The following is a 21779-nucleotide window of genomic DNA, read 5'->3' as shown; positions in this document are numbered from 1 at the left end:
AAGCTTCTGTCGGCAGGGGAAAGGAAGTGCTAATCAAAGAAGTTGCACAAGCACTTCCGGTTTATTCCATGGCCTGTTTCAGACTACCAAGGGGACTCTGTGAGAACATTACCTCCATCATACGCCAGTTCTAGTGGGGGAGTAAGGCTGGAAAACGAAAACCAGCATGGGTGGCATGGGATATTATGACACGGCCGAAGCACCTAGGAAGACTTGGATTCAGGGATATGGAGATTTTTAACCTTGCCTTATTAACAAGACAGGCTTGGAGAGTCTTGACAGAACCGACATCGCTGAGTGCGCGTATTTTGAAGGCTTCATATTTCCCCGAAACTTCCATTTTGGATGCGGAGCTGGGGGGGCAGACCCTCGCAAATCTGGCGAGCAATTTTAGATGGAAGGGATATGCTTAAGCTAGGTATAGTCCGGAGAATTGGCAACGGGCAAACAACTGAAGTCTGGGCACACAATTGGATTCCGAGATCGGGAATGATGAGACTGGTTTCGCCTTTAATACCAAATCCGCCACATCTGGTGTCGGAGCTTATAAATGTCTATGAGGCCACTTGGAATGAGCAGCTTGTCCGCTCTGTCTTTTTGCCCGTTTATGCAGAAGCAATACTGTCTATTCCTCTATATACTCGCAACATAGAAGACTTTTGGGCATGGAGTTGATAAAAGAAGGGTAATTTCTCTGTAAAATCGACCTATAGGCTGATTTTGCAAGCAAAGATAGTAGGGGAGCAGGGAATTGAAGATACTGAAGGAACATCAGCATCAGAACATGCGAGTAACGAATGGACAAAACTTTGGAGGACGGAGGTGCCGCCGAAGGTGAAGACGTTCCTATGGCGTTTTGCGCGAAGCTCCATCCCAACAATAGAACTCCTCCACCATAGAAATATGTCGACTACAGCTACATGTGTGTTATGCGGTGTCAGGGACTCATGGAGGCACACTTTGCTTGAATGCCCGATGGCAAGTAGTGTGTGGGCTCTATCTGATGACGCTCTTGTCGAACATATGAGTCAGCATGACGGGGAAAATGCAAGGGAATGGATTTTCGCATTGAAGGATGTCCTCACACATGAACGCTTTGTACGTATGACTGTTACCTTTTGGGCGTTTTGGGCAGCAAGGAGAAAAGCCATCTATGAGGATATATTCCAGAGTCCTTCCACTACACACTCTTTCATTAATTTTTTCCTGAGTGATCTCCAAGTCGTCAAGAACCTGAACAATACAATGGTGCAGGCCAGAGTGGCACGACCAACACACTGGTTACAACCGCCCATAGGCACCTCCAAAGTGAATGTTGATGTGGCCTGCACGGGGAGTTCAAGCATTGGTTCAGTTGCGGCGGTGTGTATGAACAGGGAGGGGATCTTCCTCGGTGCATCAACTATTGTGGTCAAGGGTATCTCCGATCCTACGACCCTATAAGCCATGGCAGTTAGAGAATCAATGGCACTAGCAGAGGACCTTCACTTGCAAGCTATTCATGTGGCGACAGATTGCATGGATGTGGTGAATGACATCAGGCAGAAGAGTAGCCCGAGCTATGGGGCCATTATACATGAGATTATAGAGTACGCTAGTAGTTTTAATTTATGTACTTTTGCTCATGAGTTTAGGAGGTCGAATTTCAAAACTCACAATGTAGCGAAGCATGCTTTGGGACTGGGGTTAGGCTGCCATGTCTGGTGAGGCCGCCCCGGTGATCTTAATTTCGTCCCTGTAAACATTGTGACGGTTTAATAAAAGCTTCGTATGATTGTCTTATATATATATATATATATATATATATATATATATATATATATATATAGCCATAAAACAAAGACTGAAACTGTTTAAAAAAACTGAAACTACGCAACAAACTGACGGCGCAAACAAAACAGTCAACCTAAATTGCGAAAGGAAATTTCAACTCTGAACACATCTCAAAGAAAAAAGAAAAACGTGTCAACTCTGAAGCCTAACACTTTTTTCTTCGATAATGCCTCTGAAGTCTGAAGCCAAACTGAACTGAAGTACTAGCAGCCATCGGCGCTGGCGGCGCGTTCGCCGCTGCCACTGATTGTGGGGCAAGGTGCCCCGTTCGCTCCTCTGGAAGTTATGCCCACCAATGGCGGCGGCGCGGCGCGTTCGCTCGGCCTTGGCATCTCCCCGCCGAAACCGGCGGCGACGGTATTCCTGCTCCTCCTGCTCATTGACGGCTCCCTATTGGCGGAGTCTGCCTCCACGGACACCATCCTCCCCGGGAAGGGCATCTCCGGGAACGAGACCCTGGTCTCCAAGAGCGGCGGCTTCGAGCTGGGCTTCTTTCCGCCGGGCCCCGGCATCCACTACTTCCTGGGGGTCCGGTTCAGGAACATGGCGGGGAATAGCCCCACCTTCTGGCTCGGGGACAGGGTCGTCATCACCGACCTGCCCGGCGCGTCGCTGGAGATCTTTGGCGACAGCCTCTACATCAAGGAGAATGGGGCCAGCCTCTGGTGGTCGCCGTCGCCGGGCGGCAATGTGTCGTCCGCGGCCGTGGCGGTCCTCCACGACAACGGCAACCTGATGGTCAGGGACCAGGGGAACTCCTCCCTGGTCCTGTGGCAGAGCTTCGAGTACCCCGGCGACGCGATGCTTCCCGGCGCGAGGCTTGGGCTTGACAAGGACACCGGGAAGAACGTCTCGCTGACGTTCAAGAGCTTCTCGCACAACGGCAGTCTCAGCGTCGACGCGAACCGCAGGAACGGGTTCGTGCTCACCACCGACGGGCACGCCAACCGCGGTACCTTCCCGGACTGGATGGTGTCCTCTCGAGACAACGGCAGCTCGCTGTTGCTGAATCACCCGGAAACCGCGAATGGTATCGAGTTCTTGCAGTTCAATCTCGGGCAAATCAGCCTGATGAGGTGGTCGGAGCCGGATCCCGCCGCAAACGGCACCGGCGGCTGGGTCGCTCGCTGGTCCTTCCCTTCCGATTGCAAGTCCGGCGGGTTCTTCTGCGGCGACTTCGGCGCCTGCACGGGCAGCGGGAAGTGCGGCTGCGTGGACGGGTTCACGCCGTCGTACCCGATTGAGTGGGGGCTTGGGTACTTCGTCACCGGCTGCTCGAGGTCTCTCCCGCTGAGCTGCGAGTCTGACGGCCAGACGGAGCACGACGACTCCTTCGCCCCGCTGGACAAGCTGCAAGGGCTTCCTTACAACGCCCAGGACGAGGTGGCCGGAACCGACGAAGACTGCAGGGCGGCTTGCCGGAGCAAATGCTACTGCATCGCCTACTCGTATGGCCATGGATGCAAGCTATGGTACCACAACCTGTACAATCTAAGCTTGGCCGCTAGGCCTCCGTACACCAAGATCTACCTCCGTATGGGCTCCAAGCTCAGGAACAAGAAAGGCTTACAAACAAGAGGAATAGTGTTATTGGTAACTGGATTCATTGGCCTTGCTTCTTTGGTACTGATATCGGTGCTGCTATGGAGATTCAGGAGGGATTCATTGGGCGCCGGGAAGTTTGAAGTAGAAGGCCCTCTTGCAGTCTACTCTTATGCACAGATCAAGAAAGCCACGATGAATTTCTCTGATAAAATCGGCGAGGGAGGATTCGGAAGTGTTTTCAGGGGAACAATGCCGGGATCAACTGCCATCGCTGTGAAGAATCTCAGAATCCTCGGGCAGGCAGAGAAGCAATTCAGGACAGAAGTTCAGACACTTGGGATGATCCAGCACAGCAATCTTGTTCGTCTCTTGGGATTTTGTGTCAAAGGGAAAAGAAGATTGCTGGTGTATGAGTACATGCCAAATGGCTCTTTGGATGCTCATCTCTTTTCAAAGAAGTCTGGTCTGTTGAGTTGGAATGTTCGGTACCAAATTGCACTAGGCATCGCCAAGGGTCTCGCCTATCTACATGAAGAATGTGAGGACTGTATCATACACTGTGACATCAAACCTGAGAACATACTGCTTGATGCGGAATTCTGCCCCAAGATTGCCGATTTCGGTATGGCGAAGCTGCTTGGACGAGAATTCAACTCCGCGCTGACCACCATCCGAGGAACCATGGGATATCTTGCACCCGAGTGGATATCCGGGCTGCCGATCACTAAGAAGGAAGATGTGTACAGCTTCGGCATTGTGCTCTTCGAGATCATCTCGGGGAGAAGGAGCACTGAGGTGGTGAAATTTGGGAACCATCGATATTTTCCGGTCTATGCTGCTGCTCAGGTGAGCGAAGGGGAGGTTCTGTGCTTGCTGGATGCTAGGCTAGAAGGAGATGCTAACGTGAAGGAGCTGGATGTCACCTGTAGGGTTGCCTGCTGGTGCATCCAGGACGAAGAGAATGACAGGCCGTCAATGGGACAAGTTGTTCGCATGTTGGAAGGTGTCCTAGACACTGAGATGCCCCCTATTCCAGCTTCGTTTCAGAACCTTATGGAGGGTGATAACAGTGTTATATATTCTGATTTCTGAAGTAGGTTGCTAGGGAATTAGTCACTTGTTGCTGAGTTGTGGTCAATATCTGCGTTCTGATTTGTTTCCAGTTCCAAAGTATAACTCTCTACGGAATGAGCAATTTTAACATGCTCCCTCTTACCCCCTCTTTTCACATGAGAGGTAAGAGTATATAATAGATCTGAGCCATTGATCTCACTAATTAGTGGTTTGATTAACTCTTACCTTCTTACCTCACATGTAAAAAGAGGGGGTAAGAGGGAGCATGTTAAAATTTGCCCTACGGAATAACTAGTTTTGTATACCGTACATATCCCCTCTGCAGATTGTTGTAGGGATTCAGCGAAGTTGGAAAAGGAAGACATAGCTTTCTTGCAGATTCTTCAATGCATCCATCTCCTATCGACTTATGAAGATGTCGTGCAGTTACACCTTTCAGCAGGTGGTGAATCTATACAGGGGTGTCGTGGTGAAGAAGTTGGTTTCTATAAGCCGGAAGGCTTGTTATTACCCGTGAATGAAAGGTAATCGCCTACTACAGATATGGTATGGATGATTGAATTTTTATGGCAGAAAAGAATGATTGAATTTTACGCATGTATCCTATTCCTTCTGATTGCTTTACCATGAGTGGACATGCTATTGGCCAGCTCATGCATTAGTAATTGGAGTGGTGTTCAACATATTATTAAGCTCTCACTTAATAGGGAAAATGATGACTGATGAGTGGACCAAATGAATGCCATTTTGATTTTCTGTTCATTTCCATTAGTTGATGCAAAATCCTAGATCCTCATGCACCCGGTATAGTGAAATTACTTCTATGATAGGTTGTGCATGTTAGAGTTATAATATAAGTCATGTACCCCTTTATATTTATCTCGTTGTATGAGGGGTTTCCTGCATATGTTCCACACCTGTACATGTATATATATATCGGCCTATGGCCTCATGGGAATACAAGTTGCATATTCCTAACATGGTATTAGAGCTAGGTCAATTTTTTGCACGCTGCAACTCGTGCTTTTGATCCGTCTGTTCGATCGAAGCAATCCGCTCGATCTCCTCTTCGTCTCTCGATCGAAGCAGGGGGCTCGTCCGCAGGAGCCCCCGATCTCCTCTTCAGCCAGCCGCTAGCAGGGCTTCTGCTGCCGGCCCCGTCCCGATCGGGTGTCTTCCAGCCGCTCGGCTGCCGGCCCGTCCCGCTCCCGTCCAGCCGGCGCTCAGGAGCCCCCGATCTCCTACCCAGCCGCCCGTCCCGCTCCCGTCCAGCCGGCGCTAAGGGAGCTCGGCTGCTGGCCTGTCCCGCTCGGGCGCCACCCAGCCGCCCTTCCCGCAGGCGCCCAGGGCGTCAGATCGGCCCAGGGGGCTCGTCCTGCAGGCGCCCTTGATCTCCTCTCCCGCCGGCTTTCGCTGCTCCCGTAGCAGCGCCTGATTCCGATCCGGTCGTTCTCGTCGGATCTAAAAAAAATGTCTGCTGCATCGGGTTATGTTGCTGTTCCTCGCTGTCCGGTGATCTTTGATGGTACTAACTACACCGAGTTCACTGGCTTCATGCGCATTCACATGCGTGGCATCCGTCTTTGGGGTGTTCTTTCTGGCGAGGTCTGTTGTCCGCCACGTCCAGTTCCTCCGGTGGCCCCTACCCCGCCAACTCCATCGGTTCTTCCTACGGATGCTAATCAGGCTACCAAGGATGCGGCTAAGGTTGCTGATGAGGTTGCTGATCGTGCTTATGATGAGAGGGTTTTGGCTTATGAGGAGGCTCTTCAGTTGTATCATGGTGCTCTGTCTGCTTACACCCAGTGGCTTGATGATGATGCCCGTGCTGCAGCTGTTCTCACTGCTAGTGTTCTGCCTCAGTTTGCTTCTGAATTTCTGGGTCTTTCTACTGTCTTTGAGATGTGGACCCGTCTTCGTGAGCGCTATCAGCCCTCTGGTGATGCCTTATACCTCTCTGTGATCCGCCAGGAGCATGCTCTTCAGCAGGGTGACTCTACTGTTGATGACTTCTATGCACAGAGTTCTGCTATCTGGCGTCAGCTTGATTCTCTCCGTAGTGCTGGGTGTCGTACCTGCCCCTGTTGCCAGGCTGTCCAGGCCAATTTGGAGTTTCATCGCGTCTATGAGTTCTTGTCTCGGCTTCGTAAGGAGTTTGAGCCCCTGCGTGCTCAGTTGTTTGCTCGTGGCCGTATTTCTCTCATGGAGGCGCTTTCTGAGATTCGTGCAGAGGAGACTCGCTTACGTGGTGCTGGTTTGCTGGAGGTTCCCTCTGTGCTTGCTACTCGTGCTCCTCCGCCACCTGCTCCATCGACCACTTCTCGCTCGAGTGCTCCGCCGCTCTTGCCCACTCCTTCTGGAGGCTCCGGTCGCCCCCGTCCACATTGCGCCTATTGCAACAATGATGGTCATCTTGAGTCTCAGTGCTACACGAAGAAGAAACACCTGCGCAAGGCTCGATCATCATCTTCAGGGACTTCGTCGTCTACCTCGACAGCTTCAGCCATTGCTTTGACTGAGCAGGATATTCTGAGACTTAAGCGTCTGCTCGCGGCTTCAGGTTCTTCCTCGACGGGTACTGCCGGTTCTGTGACTGATGCTTCCCGCACTGAGCAATCACCCTCTACACAGTCAGGTACATCCCCATGGGTTCTGGACTCTGGAGCTTCTTTTCATATGTCTTCTCATTCCTCCACTTTGTCCTCTCTTCGATCACTGGATTCTCCTATTCATGTCTTCACTGCTGATGGTACTCCACTTTCTGTTGCTAGTAGAGGCAATCTTACTACTCCTTCTTATTCTGTTCCTGATGTTGCTCATGTTCCTCGACTTACCATGAATTTGTTTTCTGCTGGTCAACTTACGGATTCTGGTTGTCGTGTCATCCTTGACGTTGACTCTTGTTCTGTCCAGGACCGTCACACGCACACTCTGGTTGGGGCTGGCCCTCGCCGCCGTGATTCTCAGGGTCTTTGGGAGTTGGACTGGCTTCATGTTCCTTCTGCTGCTACCACCATCGCCAGTTCTTCCGCTTCTGTTGCCTCTGTCACTGGTTCCTTCCAGCAGTGGCATCATCGACTTGGTCATCTGTGTGGTTCTCGGTTGTCTTCTTTAGTTCGTCGAGGCCTTCTGGGGTCTGTCTCAGGAGATGTCTCTTTAGAGTGTCAGGGTTGTCGTCTTGGTAAGCAGATTCAGTTACCATATTCACATAGTGAGTCCGTGTCTAAGCGTCCTTTCGATTTAGTCCATTCTGATGTATGGGGTCCGGCCCCTTTCGCTTCGAAAGGTGGTCATAAATACTATATTATTTTCATAGATGATTTCTCTCGTTACACATGGCTTTATTTCATGACTTCTCGTTCTGAGGTGTTGTCTATTTATAAGTGTTTTGCTGCCATGGTTCATACTCAGTTCTCTTCACCCATTCGTGTTTTTCGTGCTGACTCCGCTGGCGAGTATATCTCTAAGATGTTGCGTGGTGTTCTTGCTGAGCACGGGACTCTCTCTCAATTCTCTTGTCCTGGTGCTCATGCTCAGAATGGTGTGGCTGAGCGAAAGCATCGACATCTTCTTGAGACGGCTCGTGCATTGATGATTGCTGCCTCTCTCCCACCTCATTTTTGGGCTGAGGCCGTCTCCACATCCACCTATCTTATCAATATACAGCCTTCCGCTGCTCTACAGGGTGGTGTTCCTTTCGAGCGACTTTTTGATCGTTCTCCCGATTATTCGATGCTTCGCTTGTTTGGTTGTGTTTGCTATGTTCTTCTTGCCCCTCGCGAACGCACCAAACTGACTGCTCAGTCTGTTGAGTGCGTTTTCTTAGGCTACAGTGATGAGCATAAGGGCTATCGTTGTTGGGATCCTATTGGTCGTCGGATGCGTATCTCTCGAGATGTGACTTTTGACGAGTCTCGTCCTTTCTACCCACGCCCATCTTCCTCGACTTTTTCAGTGCAGGATATCTCTTTCCTCACTTTTCCTGACTCACCTATCACCCTCGCCGACACTGTACCTCTCCGTTCCACTTCCTCTCCTTCTCCACATCTCGTTGACTTGCAGTCACCTTCCTCCCCGGTCTCCTCGTCTAGCTTGTCACCGGGTTCTCCACCTTCATCTCCGGTGACTTCCTCTCCCAGTTTGTCACCGGATTCTACACCTTCATCTCCGGTGACTTCTTCGTCGTCACCCCCTGATTCTACCTTGCCGATTCCTCCTTCTATTATTCCATCTCTTCCTCAACATTACACTCGTCGTCCACGACCAGTTGATGCCTCTGTGGATGGGTCGTCATCTTTCTCTCAGCCAACTTATGGTTTGCGTTCTCGTCCTCGTCCGCCTGTTGATCGCTTTGGATTTCCCACTGCTGGTGCTGCTGTTCTTGAGCCGACTTCTTACCGTCAGGCTGTTGTTCATCCTGAATGGCAGTTTGCGATGGCAGAGGAGATTGCTGCTCTTGAACGCACTGGTACTTGGGATCTTGTTTCTCTTCCTCCCGGAGTCCGTCCGATCACTTGTAAGTGGGTCTACAAGGTTAAGACTCGCTCCGATGGTTCTTTTGAGCGTCACAAAGCTCGTCTTGTGGCTCGTGGTTTTCAGCAGGAGCATGGTCGTGATTATGACGAGACTTTTGCTCCTGTGGCTCATATGACCACTGTTCGTACCCTTCTTGCCGTTGCCTCTGCACGCCACTGGTCTATATCTCAGCTTGATGTTAAGAATGCCTTTCTTAATGGTGAGCTGCGTGAGGAGGTGTACATGCAGCCACCACCTGGGTATTCTGTTCCTGATGGCATGGTATGTCGTCTTCGTCGCTCTCTCTATGGTCTTAAGCAAGCCCCCCGCGCCTGGTTTGAGCGCTTTGCCTCTGTGATCACTGCTGCTGGTTTTTTAGCAAGTGCTCATGATCCCGCATTGTTTATTCACCTTTCTCCTCGTGGTCGGACTCTTCTTCTTCTTTATGTTGATGACATGATCATCACGGGGGATGATCCCGAGTATATTGCCTTTGTAAAGGCCCGTCTTAGTGAGCGGTTTCTTATGTCTGATCTTGGACCTCTTCGCTACTTTCTTGGGATTGAAGTCTCTTCTACCTCTGATGGCTTTTTTATATCCCAGGAAAAGTATATCCAGGATCTTCTTGCTCGTGCTGCTCTTACTGACGAGCGCGTTGTTGAGACTCCTATGGAGCTTAATGTTCACCTCCGTGTTACTGATGGTGATCCTCTCCCTGATCCGACGCGTTATCGTCATCTTGTTGGCAGTCTTGTCTATCTAGCTGTCACTCGTCCGGACATCTCTTATCCGGTTCATATTCTGAGTCAGTTTGTCTCTGCCCCCACCTCGGTTCACTATAGTCATCTCCTTCGTGTTCTTCGATATCTTCGAGGCACGATCTCTCACCGTCTATTCTTTCCTCGCTCCAGTTCTTTACAGCTCCAGGCCTATTCGGATGCTACGTGGGCTAGTGATCCTTCCGATCGCCGTTCACTTTCTGCTTACTGTGTTTTTCTTGGTGGTTCTCTCATTGCCTGGAAGACGAAGAAACAGCTTGCAGTTTCCCGTTCGAGTGCCGAGGCTGAGTTGCGAGCAATGGCTCTTTTGACGGCAGAGGTGACTTGGTTACGGTGGTTACTTCAGGATTTTGGTGTTTCTGTCACTACACCGACTCTGCTTCTATCTGACAGTACAGGTGCTATCAGCATTGCACGCGATCCTGTGAAGCATGAGCTCACCAAGCATATTGGTGTTGATGCTTTCTATGTGCGCGCTGCTGTGCAGGATGAGGTTATTGCTCTTCAGTATGTGCCTTCCGAGTTACAGTTGGCGGATTTCCTGACAAAGGCTCAGACTAGAGCACAACATGGCTTTTATCTCTCCAAACTCAGTGTTGTTCATCCACCATGAGTTTGAGGGGGGGTGTTAGAGTTATAATATAAGTCATGTACCCCTTTATATTTATCTCGTTGTATGAGGGGTTTCCTGCATATGTTCCACACCTGTACATGTATATATATATCGGCCTATGGCCTCATGGGAATACAAGTTGCATATTCCTAACAGTGCAGTCATAAAATGTGGTGGAGAAAAAAAACAATGTAAACCGTTCTGGATTCCTATGTTAGGCTGCGCAGTCTGAAAAAAAGCATTATAAAATCAATTTTGGAACAATCCAATTTGTTTGCAATTGCAATTTGGTTCTGTTTCTGAAACTTAAGTGCAACTGTAACTCTTCATAATGAGTTTGTCAATTTACAGTAAGAAACGTATTCAGTTTGTCAGTGTTAGTGATGCTGGTCTATAGCTGAAGTACTCCTTTGTACAGGTCGTATAATGTTGCTAGTATATCTACTAGATCATCACATTCGCAGGGATGCTTGCTTTTTCATGCAATATTACGGGTCTCTAAATTAATTCTAACTTTGTCACTGGTCTTGTCCTTGCACGAAAGAAGATTGTGTTCGACCAGGACAGAGATGGCGATCGAATGAACAATACCATGTTTATGCCCTGAGGAAACAATGCCTACTTCTCTCTGAGGCTCTGAATTTCTGCCCATCAACTACATAACTTATGTAGGAAAACAAAAAAGAATGGAAAAAGAAAAAAGAGCACTTGATGAGTGGACCATCTATGGAGCAGACTGGGGGTCTGGAGCAAGGCACATATCTGAAAGCCTTGTTGAGTGGAATGTTTGGCAAAAACCATTAGTGAAAGCACATCGTTACCATTTGTCATCATTGATTAGTCAAAATAGGTTGCTTGACCCTGCTTGGACTTGTCTGCCTAGACAGATAACTGTCCTAATCAACTAACAGGTTGCTCTCGCGTGTCTAAACAAAACCAACCACCACTACTGGAGAACTGCAGGAACAGCGAGTATAGCATGGAGATGAGAGCAACGTGAAGCTTCTTTGCTTGAGGTGTGTATTATAATATCTGCCCTTGTTTCAGTTTTCCATCATAACCCTGTATATATTGATCATTTCTTTGCTTTTGTCTTCTTCTGGCTTCACAGATAGATTGTGCTTACACGTGAAGAAAATGAACTGCAAGTCTTCTATCTCTCTCCTATTTGCTGCACTGATCCCCTACATGTTCCTAGTATTTGATGCAAGTCAAGCTGCAGTTCCAACGGATACCCTTCTTCCTGGCCAATCTATCTCGGGCAGCGAAATCTTGGTCTCCGAAAATGGTGTATTTGAGTTGGGGTTCTTCTCCCCATCCCCAGGTGCCATGAAGCACTACTTGGGCATACAGTACAAGAACCTGATAGGCAGCCACGAGCTATGTTCTGGCTGGGGAACAGAATCCCTATCACCAGCTTCCTCAGCACAACGTTGTACCTTGCCGCAGGTGAATTATATATTGAGGAGCTTGGTTCTGTTCTCTGGACCTCGGGTTCAGCAACAAATGGATCAACCAGATCTGTGGCGGTTCTCCTTAACACCGGGAATTTTGTTGTGAGAGATCAGATCAACCACTCTAAGGTCGTATGGCAGAGCTTTGATCATCCAGCTGATGCTCTGCTACCTGGAGCATGGCTAGGATTGGACGTGGCCACCGGAGCACACATCTCGCTTACTTTATCCAAGCCTCCTTACCATTGCACCCTCGTGATTGACCAGAGTAGGAAGATGGGATTTGTCATGTCCATTGATGGGCATGACCATCTTGGTACCTTTCCGGACGGGATGGTAACATACGAAGAAGGCAGTTTGGTCCGGCTAAATTATCCAGAGAACCCAAATGATATCCAATTCATGAGGCTGCATATGGGGCAAGTCAGTCTGCTGAGGTGGGTAAATAATGCGACGATTACTGGTTGGCAACCTCTGTGGAGCTATCCCTCCAGCTGCAAAATCAGTGCTTTCTATTGCGGCGCATTCAGTGCTTGCACAAGCGCAGGAACATGCGCGTGCATTGATGGTTTCAGACCAAGTGATCCAGATGAATGGAGGCTTGGGCAATTTGTTAGCGGCTGCTCTAGAATAATACCCTCAGATTGCGAAGACGGCATCTCCACCGACTCGTTTGTTTTGTTAGACAACGTGCAAGGCCTTCCTGCCAACCCTCAAGATACAAGGGAAGAAACTAGTGAAGACTGTCAAGTGGCCTGTCTGAACCAATGCTATTGCGTCGCATATTCCTATGATCTCTCTGGATGCAAGATATGGTATGATGTGTTACTTAATTTGACTTTTGGAAATAGTGCCATTCACCACGCCAAGATTTCCATGCGTATAGCTCATGGTAAAAGGCAGCAAGGACGCATACAGCATGTCATGTTGGTTATTGGTCCAATAGTTGTTGGTCTTCTTATCATGCTGGTGATTTTCTGGGTGTACAAGATATCTTCAAGACAGACTAAAGTGGATGATTTTCTTGCTGTTTACACTTATACACAGCTCAAGAGAGCCACAAGAAATTTCTCTGACAAACTCGGCGAAGGAGGCTTTGGAAGTGTATTCAAGGGAACAGTTGCAGGTCCAACTGCCGTAGCCGTGAAGAAGCTTAAAAGCTTCGGGCACAGAGATAAGCAATTCCGAGCAGAAGTACAAACTCTTGGGCTGATTCAACACACCAATCTTGTGCGCCTTTTCGGATTCTGCAGCGAAGGGGCCAGAAGGTTGCTGGTCTACGAGTATATGCCAAATGGCTCTTTGGATTCTCATCTCTTTTCATCGGGAACAAGCGTTTTGAGTTGGAGTCTTCGCCGTCGCATTGCCATTGGCATTGCTAAAGGTCTTTCCTATCTGCATGAAGAGTGCAGGGACTGCATCATACACTGCGACATCAAGCCCGAGAACATACTACTGGATGCTGAATTCTGCCCCAAAATCGCAGATTTTGGCATGGCCAAGCTTCTCAGACGGGACATGAGCACGGCGCTGACTACTCTCCGTGGAACCATCGGCTATCTCGCACCGGAGTGGGTGTATGGTCAGCCTATCACTCACAAGGCAGATGTCTACAGCTTTGTTGTTGTGCTCCTCGAATTGTTCTCCGGGAGGAGGGCTACCGGGAATGGAAATCATCAGTACTTCCCCCTTTATGCTGCAGCTAAGGTGAACGAAGGAGATGTCTTGTGCTTGCTCGATGGCCGGCTACGAGGAGAAGGCAATGCAAAGGAGCTGGATGTTGCCTGTAGGGTTGCTTGCTGGTGCATCCAGGATGATGAGATCCACAGGCCATCAATGGGGCAAGTTGTACGCATGCTGGAAGGTGCCGTTGACGTTGAGTTGCCTCCGATTCCGACTTCATTTCAGAACATTATGGACGAGGGCGACAGTGGTACATATTCTGCAGAAGTGTGATCTGAGTTCTCCTCGACGTACGGGTAGATGTCGCCATATACTATATGACTACCCTGAGAATTAAAGTTGCATTTGCATCCGGCTATAGTATTTATGATCAGAGGCATACTTGTATTTGTCATACAATTGTGATAGAGATTTAGTTGTATTGTACTATGCCCAATTTATCGTCCTAGTTATATCTGGACAAACAGTGCTGCCATATTTTATAAATAGGATATAGATTCAGTTTGAGATATTTTGGATCTGGATAGATGGGTTTAGAGAGCCGAGGTTTTCCCCTCTTTTCAAAAGAAATGATTGGTTTGTAGAGGGTTTTTTTTAACCCTGAAACTGTAGAACAATAGTTCTACGGTGCATTTTCCAATAAAATTAAAAATATGTACAAATATACATGCAAACAGATGAAAATCTGCAGCTAACAAACTCCAGTTTTCTAACATGAGAAACAGCGAATAGAGAAAGAAACTAATCAAATCAGGGATGCAATCCACTGACTGAGAGATTTATATGCTTTGCATTGTCCTATGCTTGACCAACAAAAGATCTTGCTTGAGCCTATGCTTCCAAGATAAAATTCCTAGTACTCCATTTCTGAAAATAACCCCTGGTACTCCATTTCTGAAAATATTTCCATCTCTCTGCGTCCAAATGTTCCAGCGGCCCATGACGATGATGTCTATGGCTATATATTTGGGAAAGGTCTGATGTAATAGCAGCACTTCATCAAAGAATGAAATTCCTTTTTGCCTATTTAGGGCATGTACAACGGTGGCATATGGATACATATGCCCCATGACAAAAAGTAATTTGAGGCATCTATATTTATTTTTTCTTCCCAATGCAAGCTACCATTAGTGGGCCTCATTAAAAAATAAAAAATAAAGACTCTAGTACACATGCATCTCTACTTTTCACTCCACCTTTTCAGCTTTTGTCACCGGACCACACTTTTTCTCTTTAAGCACCCGCCTTCTGGAGAGGATCCTGCTTTCCTATCCGAACCTACTTTACGTCATATCCGATCCTACATGGTATGTGAGGCATCACCTTGAGGCTATGCATTGTACATGCCCTTAGAGAGATTGAGTGCTAGCAAGATTGAGCAAACGGTGCAAACCCAAAGAAGATGATGCATGTTCTCCTCTGTTTTCATTGCACAACACATAGTCAAATGAATCCATGTGAAAGGTGTTGACACCAGATTTTAGCACGGTCAAGAACTTAATTAAGATGGCATCAAATGAAGAAGTGCTCAAAGTGAGAAAGTTCTGTATCGTCAAGAGAAGAAACTTTGATATTTGGGCCATAGCCATCCGGTCTCATCTCTAAGGCCGAAGTTGTGTTCAAAGTACTCAGATTTTGTATTCAGAACACTATTCGGCTGATTGCGCCCCCAAGATGGCCTTATATCAGAAAACTTTCTACACAAATTGTCTTCGTCTCGTCGAAATGGTTGATTTTGATATAAAATATATCTAAATCAGAGTTCTTATGTAAAAGTTAGAGGCAAAACTGTGTGCTGCAAAAATCTGCCCCGAAAGTTCCGCACAACTTCCTGGGAGGTTCCGGGCTAAACAGAAAGTTTGCACGCGGTGCGCCTCGAAAACTGGAGTTTTAATATTATTTGCAGATTTGCGGGCCCGAATTCAACCTCAATATGACCTCGGATGAAAAAGTGATCAGCTAAAGAGTTTTTCTCCATTGCAAAATCTACAACTTTGCTTGTGGGACCATCGCGATCCGACGTCATATGCGACCTGCAGGAGCGGTGCAAGAGGGTTACTTGATGTAATTTTAGCGCGGAAGTTCCTGGCCAGACCGAAAGTTCCGACCCTCGTAGTCCGAGTTAGGGTAACTTTTGATGATTTGGACGTGATTTGAGTCATTTTCTTGTACGGGAAGTCCACCCGCCTCATATATATGTAAGGGGTGACGACGATTGAACAACAACACACAATCGAACAATCAATCTACCTTTTACACTAGTTTTACATCTCTCCCTTGTACTTTCTCTCCCGTTCTTCGTTCGTACTTCGTTGAAGGGCAGCGATTCTTGAGGCTCTAGGGGCGGGCGAACTGACCTAGGGTAGCCCATAGCCTCCACGCGTCTAGACAGGGTCCCTCCCGGGCGCGTGGGGTTTCGGGTGCTAAAAAACGCCCGCCGGATTGCTTGCGTACCGCGCTTCCAGACGGGTCTCCTTTGACGTGAGCTGCGGTGCATCACCCTCGGCGTTGGAGGTGCACGGTGACGTGTTCATGTGTGAACACACTTTTTGGCGACTCCACTGTGGAAGAAAGATCAAGAATCATCATCAACCATGTCTAATCTCCCCAAGCCCTCAGAAGTTGACGCTGATAATATCATTAAGCCCAGTCTTGATGAACTATCGAAGGAACATCGCCAAGCCTATGAAACGCGCAAGAAGTAGCGTGAAGAGGCTTTTGAAGCGCTCAAGAAGAAGCACGAGGAGGAGGATTTGGAGGCGTTTCTTGCAAGTTTCAAGAAGGACGGTCAAGACAACATCACTCCAGTTGGAAACGTCAGTTTTTCTCCTCTCATTGACGAACAAGATTTAATCACCGTGAGTAAAGTTTTTTCTCCGGAGCAAGTGGCTGTGATTGAAAGTCTTGTTAGTAAGGGTAATGTGATGACGTACAATTCTTTTGTGGGAAATACTAATGCTAAGAAAAACATGCCTCCGTCATCTACTGGTACTATTGGTGTATCTGAAAACCCTAGTCCAACTTTACCTATTTCATCGGCACCTCCTATGCAACAACAATATAGTATTGCCATTGAATTTTTACCCTAGTCAAACCAACCAGCATATGGATGCACCTACATATCCTAGTCCAATTATGAGTGTGGCCAATTCGGCGTCAACACCAAATCACTTTGTCGCACCACCCATAGGCGCAAGCATGTTTGGTCTTCCGCCGAATTATGGTTTGGCGCCCATCCCACAATTTGCACCACTAGCTAGTACTCAGGTTGCTCCGATGTCATTGCCACAAACATCTTCATCTACCTCAGATCCAATTTTAACTAAATTAAGGGAGGATTTGCATAAGATGTTGCTAGAAACTTTAAAAAACGAGCCGAAAGTAAAGAGTCGTGTGTGTCAAAAGCCTTATCCCGAGCACTTTGATGCAGTTTTGTACCCTTAAGGTTACAAGGTTCCTGATTTTATTAAATTTAGTGGAGAGGGCACAAAAACAACATGGGAGCATGTTAGTCAGTATCTAGCGCATTTAGGTGAAGCAGGTTCCATAGAAGAATTGAAAGTGTGTTTATTTCCATTATCTTTAACTGGCACCATATTTTCATGGTTTGCTGCTTTATCACATGGTTCTCTTATGGTCGCAATTAGAGCAGAAGTTTCATGATCACTTTTATACCGGCGATAATGAGCTTAAGTTGTCAGGTCTTACATCGGTTAGGCAAAAACATGATGAATCGGTCACCGATTATGTCAAGAGATTTAGAGATATATAAAACCAATGTTATAGCTTGGTGATAAGCGAGAGAGACTTGGCGGATCTTGTTCTTAGTGGCTTGAAAACTCATATTAAAGAGAGGCTAGAAAGTTATGAGTTTTTGAATATTAACCAAGTCTTACAAAAAGCTTTGGCTCAAGAGAGTCGAAGTAAAGAGGTTCATAGGTCTATAACCGATCGTCCTAGAATGCATATGGTTGAATACAATGATGATAATTCGGACAATGAGGTTGATGTCTATACTAGTTTGTTTGTTGGTACACAAAGGCCAAACCCTATACATGCTCTTAAGCCAATTCGCAAGAATCGTGATGATGAGATGAAGTTCACTTTTGATATATCTAAGTGTGATGGAATATTTGATGCTCTCTTGCAAGACAAGATGATTAGAATATCACACACCATACCGCCGTTTGAGGAGCTAAAACAGCGCGCTTATTGCAAGTACCATAATTCATTTTCTTATGCTACTGACGATTGTAATGTTTTTCGACGACATATACAATCGGCCATTAATGATGGACGATTGAATTTTGCTGAGATGCAATTTGATAAACAGCCCTTCCCAGTAAACACCATGGACTTGGAGGGAAAGAAAATGTTAACTCGGCCTAGCATAGCCAAATCTTCTAATAAAGATAATATTGTTATTGGTGAACCCAGGAACGGCAAGGAGGGCAACAAAATCTTGGGAAGAGAGGTTGTGCTTGATAAGCAACCCGATGGCAAGGAAGCATTGAAGATCACCATAAAAAATCCTGCACTCGGGGGACAACCACAAGTACAAGAAGATACTGATGTTAAATTTATCAAGCCCAAGAATTCAGAAGTTGGCAAGTGGGGAAAGAGTGAAGCTAAGCGTAAGTGAATCAAGCCAACTTTTGATATGTTGCTATCCAAATGTGCAAGTCAAGCGGTCGGTTCTAGCTTTAATCGGCCATCACATTCAAAGCGTGTAAGATTGCCTCCGAAGCAAGAGTTTCGGCGCTATGCAAGGCCATATGGGCCATGGACACGGACACCATGGATGTCACAAACTCATTATGTGCCATATTACATGAGAGACTTCAATGGAGGATGGGGGCAGCCCCCAATGGCTCCTTATACTTTTCATATGGGGTGAACAACACCTAGAAGGCCTGCTCGCGAGGGGCTGTATTATCCCACACAAGGCCGTTTGAGCTATGGTGCTAATCGGCCAACAAAAATTTCTCCAAGTAAGGCCAATAAAAAGTGTGGCGTGTTAAGTCACCTAATGTGGAAATTTCAGAATGCGACAAGCAAAAGGAGATCAAAAAGTCGGTTCTTGGTAATATGGCTACTTCTAATGGTGATATTGTTATTGTTCAGCAGGGTTTCATGGTTAATGATCATGTGGCGAGCACAAGCAAGGCCAAACCTAGGGATCCCAAATATACTCAACCTAAGTGGTGTCCTCCCGGTTTAACTAAGACCATGAAAAGGAGATTACAACGCATGAGGAACCATGAGAAGGTAGAGCGCAAAGAAGAGAAGCAAATGGACGAATTGTTCAATGAAATCTGGCCCATGGCACTCACAAAACAAGTGTGGAGGCCTAAACAAAAAGAAAACGCAGATGCTTCCACTAGTAGGGAAAACCCTAGTAGTAGCGCAGGGTAATTGCCTAGGGCGCTACATCTAACTTTTAGCAGTAACGCGGGTGGTACCCGTGCTACTGCTACTTCTAGTAGTAGTAGCGCGATTGCCACCTGCTCTACAACTAACTAATTGAAAATTAAAAAATTAAATTCCATCCATGGCGGCTGCTTCTGCTGGGCATCGTCGTCCTCTCCATACATGGCTGCTACTGGTCCTGGAGGGGATGAAGTTGTCCATGGTGATGGTGCTTCCCCACCAAACTTGTGCCTGCACCTCTCTTCTACTACTGCTACAAAAGAAGAGAAATTATTAGACAGAGGAAGAGAGAGATAGAGAGCAGCAGGAGGAGGAACTCACAGGTGGCCGCCAGAGTTGGAGCCGACGCTCGAAACCCTAGATGAAGCCCGGTGACCTGCTGCTGCTTGTCATGGGACCCTTGACCCGGCGAGGAGGTGCAAGTGGCTGCATCCATGGCGGATCTGGCCGCCGCCAAGGACGATGCTCTATTGGTTTCCCTCTCCTTACAACAGCGGAGAAGAAGGGGGATGGAGGGGGAGGGGAGGGGTCTGCAGTGCCAGAGGAGGTCGTCGGATTTGTGAGTGGTGCCGAGGTGCGAGGCCGGCAGTGGCGGTGGGTGAGGAAGGGAATCACGGGTGGGAGGAGAAGGGGAATCAAAAGAGTGTGGCGGGTTTGGATTTGGGCCTCCGCACGCTATGTGTACACATGTCTTGGTGGGTCGATAGTAGTAGCGCGGGTTTATACCCCTCACTACTACTACGGTAGGTCCCGGGTGGTGCACGGTAGAGACCACTTAGTAGTAGAGAGGGTTATAAACCCGCGCTACTACTATCGACTTAGTAGTAGCGCGGGTTTATACCCCTCGCTACTACTATGGCATGTCCCGGTGGGGCACGACAGAGACCACTTAGTAGTAGCGAGGGTTAGAAACCCGCGCTACTAGTATCAACTTAGTAGTAGTGGGGGTTAAAAACCCGCGCTACTAGTAAGTAGCAGTAGCGAGGGGTATAAACCCGCGCTACTAGTAAGCGTCTGCCTATAAGCTTTTCCCTAGTAGTGTTCTATATTAGCTACATCAATACCTTCACCACCAAAAGAGGATGATGCGACCCCTATTACATCGCCCACACCACCTGAAACATCCCCTTCAGTTGAGAAAACTTCAAGTCCAATATACACATTGGGAGATGAAGATGAGATGGTGGATTAGGAATCTATGCCGGTTCGGGAAGGTATGGATATTAATATGGTATATTACTTACCTGTTGAGTTTCGTGCTATAGGTGAAGAAGGGGAGGTAGCCCAACTGGATTTTGGTCCTAAGAACGCTATCTTTGAGAAGAAAAAATCACCGGTGAAACACTTGAAGCCATTGTACCTCAAAGGTCATATTAACGGATCATTGGTTGCTAGGATGCTCGTTGATGGTGGTGTTGTGGTAAATCTTATGCCCTACCCGGTCTTCAAGAAGTTGGTGCTAGATGTTGATGCATTGATGAAGATGAATATGGCACTTAATGGGTTTGAGGGTGAAGAAAAGATAAGGCCAAATGTGTGATGTGCATGGAACTCACCGTGGGAAGCAAAACTTTGGCCACCACATTCTTCATCGCCGAGGTGCAAGGTAACTATAATGTTATATTAGGCCGTGATTGGGTTCATGCTAACCAATGTGTGCCATCTACCATGCATCAATTCTTAATACAATGGGTCGATGATGAGGTAGAAGTCAATCGCGCGGATAATTCGGCTTGTGTTGCTTTGGCTGATGCATCAGTGGATTGGAATCATCCCAATGTTACTTGCTTAATAGGGCATGACCTCTCGGAGTATGATTTCCTTAGTGCTACGAGGAACGGTTCATTGCCATCTCTTTAAAGCCGATCGGTGGTAATCGGTTCCAATGTATGATGTAAACAAGAAGTTAAAATCAATGGCCGATATAGAATTATCGCCCTAAGCATAAACATGGCTGATATAGAAATTATCGCTCTAAGCACATAAAATGGCCGATGGAGTATTGACATTGTCCTTAGAAAAAGCATCGTGCAAGTTATTTTTCGGCACACAAGTTTGTCGAAAAACAGGGGGGCTGACTCCAGATTTTGGCACGGTCAAGAACTTAATTAAGATGGCCTCAAATGGAGAAGTGCTCAAAGTTATAAAATTTTGTATCGTCAAGAGGAGAAATTTGATATTTGGTCCATAGCCATCGGGTCTCATCTCTAAGGCCGAACTTGTGTTCGAAGTACTCAGATTTTGTATTCAGAACGCTATTCGACTGATTACGCCCCCAAGATGGCTTCATATGAGAAAACTTTCTACACAAATTGTCTTCGTCTTGTTGAAACGGTTGATTTTGATATGAACAAAGTCTAAATCGGAGTTCGCATGTAAAAGTTAGAGGCAAAACAGTGTGCTGCAAAAATCTGCCCTGGAAGTTCCGAGCAACTTCCGGGGAGGTTCTGAGCTAAAGCGAAAGTTTGCACGCGGTGCGCCCCGAAAACTGGAGTTTAAACATTATTTGCAGATTTGCGGGCCCGAATTCAACCTCAAGATGACCTCGTATGAAGAAGTGATCAAATAAAGAGTTTTTGTCCATTGCAAGATCTACAACTTTGCTTTTGGGATCATCATGATCCGACGCCATATGCGACCTGCAGGAGTGGTCCAAGAGGGCTACTTGATGTAATTTTAGCCCGAAAGTTCCGTGCCAGACCGGAAGTTCCAGCCCTCGTAATCCGAGTTAGGATAACTTTTGATGATTTGGATGTGATTTGAGTCCTTTTTCTTGTACGGGAAGTCCACCCGCCTCATATATATGTAAGGAGTGACGGCCGATTGAACAACAACACACAATCGAACAATCAA

General features: G+C 47.3%; 2 protein-coding genes across 2 annotated transcripts; both read left to right on the top strand.

Annotated features, from left to right (window-relative positions):
* Positions 1-1939: 1939 nt before the first annotated feature.
* On the top strand, positions 1940-4579 carry LOC123069296 (G-type lectin S-receptor-like serine/threonine-protein kinase At2g19130). Its single transcript, XM_044492112.1, has one exon. It carries the CDS (start codon positions 2119-2121, stop codon positions 4468-4470), a length of 2352 nt encoding a protein of 783 aa, XP_044348047.1. The 5' UTR covers positions 1940-2118; the 3' UTR covers positions 4471-4579.
* A 5772-nt stretch (positions 4580-10351) lies between these two features.
* Positions 10352-13932, top strand: LOC123069297 (G-type lectin S-receptor-like serine/threonine-protein kinase At2g19130). Its single transcript, XM_044492114.1, has 2 exons — positions 10352-11375; positions 11471-13932. Exon 2 carries the CDS (start codon positions 11742-11744, stop codon positions 13767-13769), a length of 2028 nt encoding a protein of 675 aa, XP_044348049.1. The 5' UTR covers positions 10352-11375; positions 11471-11741; the 3' UTR covers positions 13770-13932.
* Positions 13933-21779: the final 7847 nt, after the last annotated feature.

Source organism: Triticum aestivum, chromosome 3B, assembly GCF_018294505.1.
Source record: "Triticum aestivum cultivar Chinese Spring chromosome 3B, IWGSC CS RefSeq v2.1, whole genome shotgun sequence".
NCBI classification, from domain to species: domain Eukaryota; kingdom Viridiplantae; phylum Streptophyta; class Magnoliopsida; order Poales; family Poaceae; genus Triticum; species Triticum aestivum.
Note: the sequence above shows the minus strand (reverse complement) of the source record. Positions and strands in the feature narration are given on the sequence as shown.

Coding starts and splice junctions, on each gene's coding strand:
- LOC123069296 (XM_044492112.1), top strand. CDS start 2,119: ATGCCCACCAATGGCGGCGGCGCGGCGCGTTCGCTCGGCCTTGGCATC.
- LOC123069297 (XM_044492114.1), top strand. CDS start 11,742: ATGTTCTGGCTGGGGAACAGAATCCCTATCACCAGCTTCCTCAGCACA.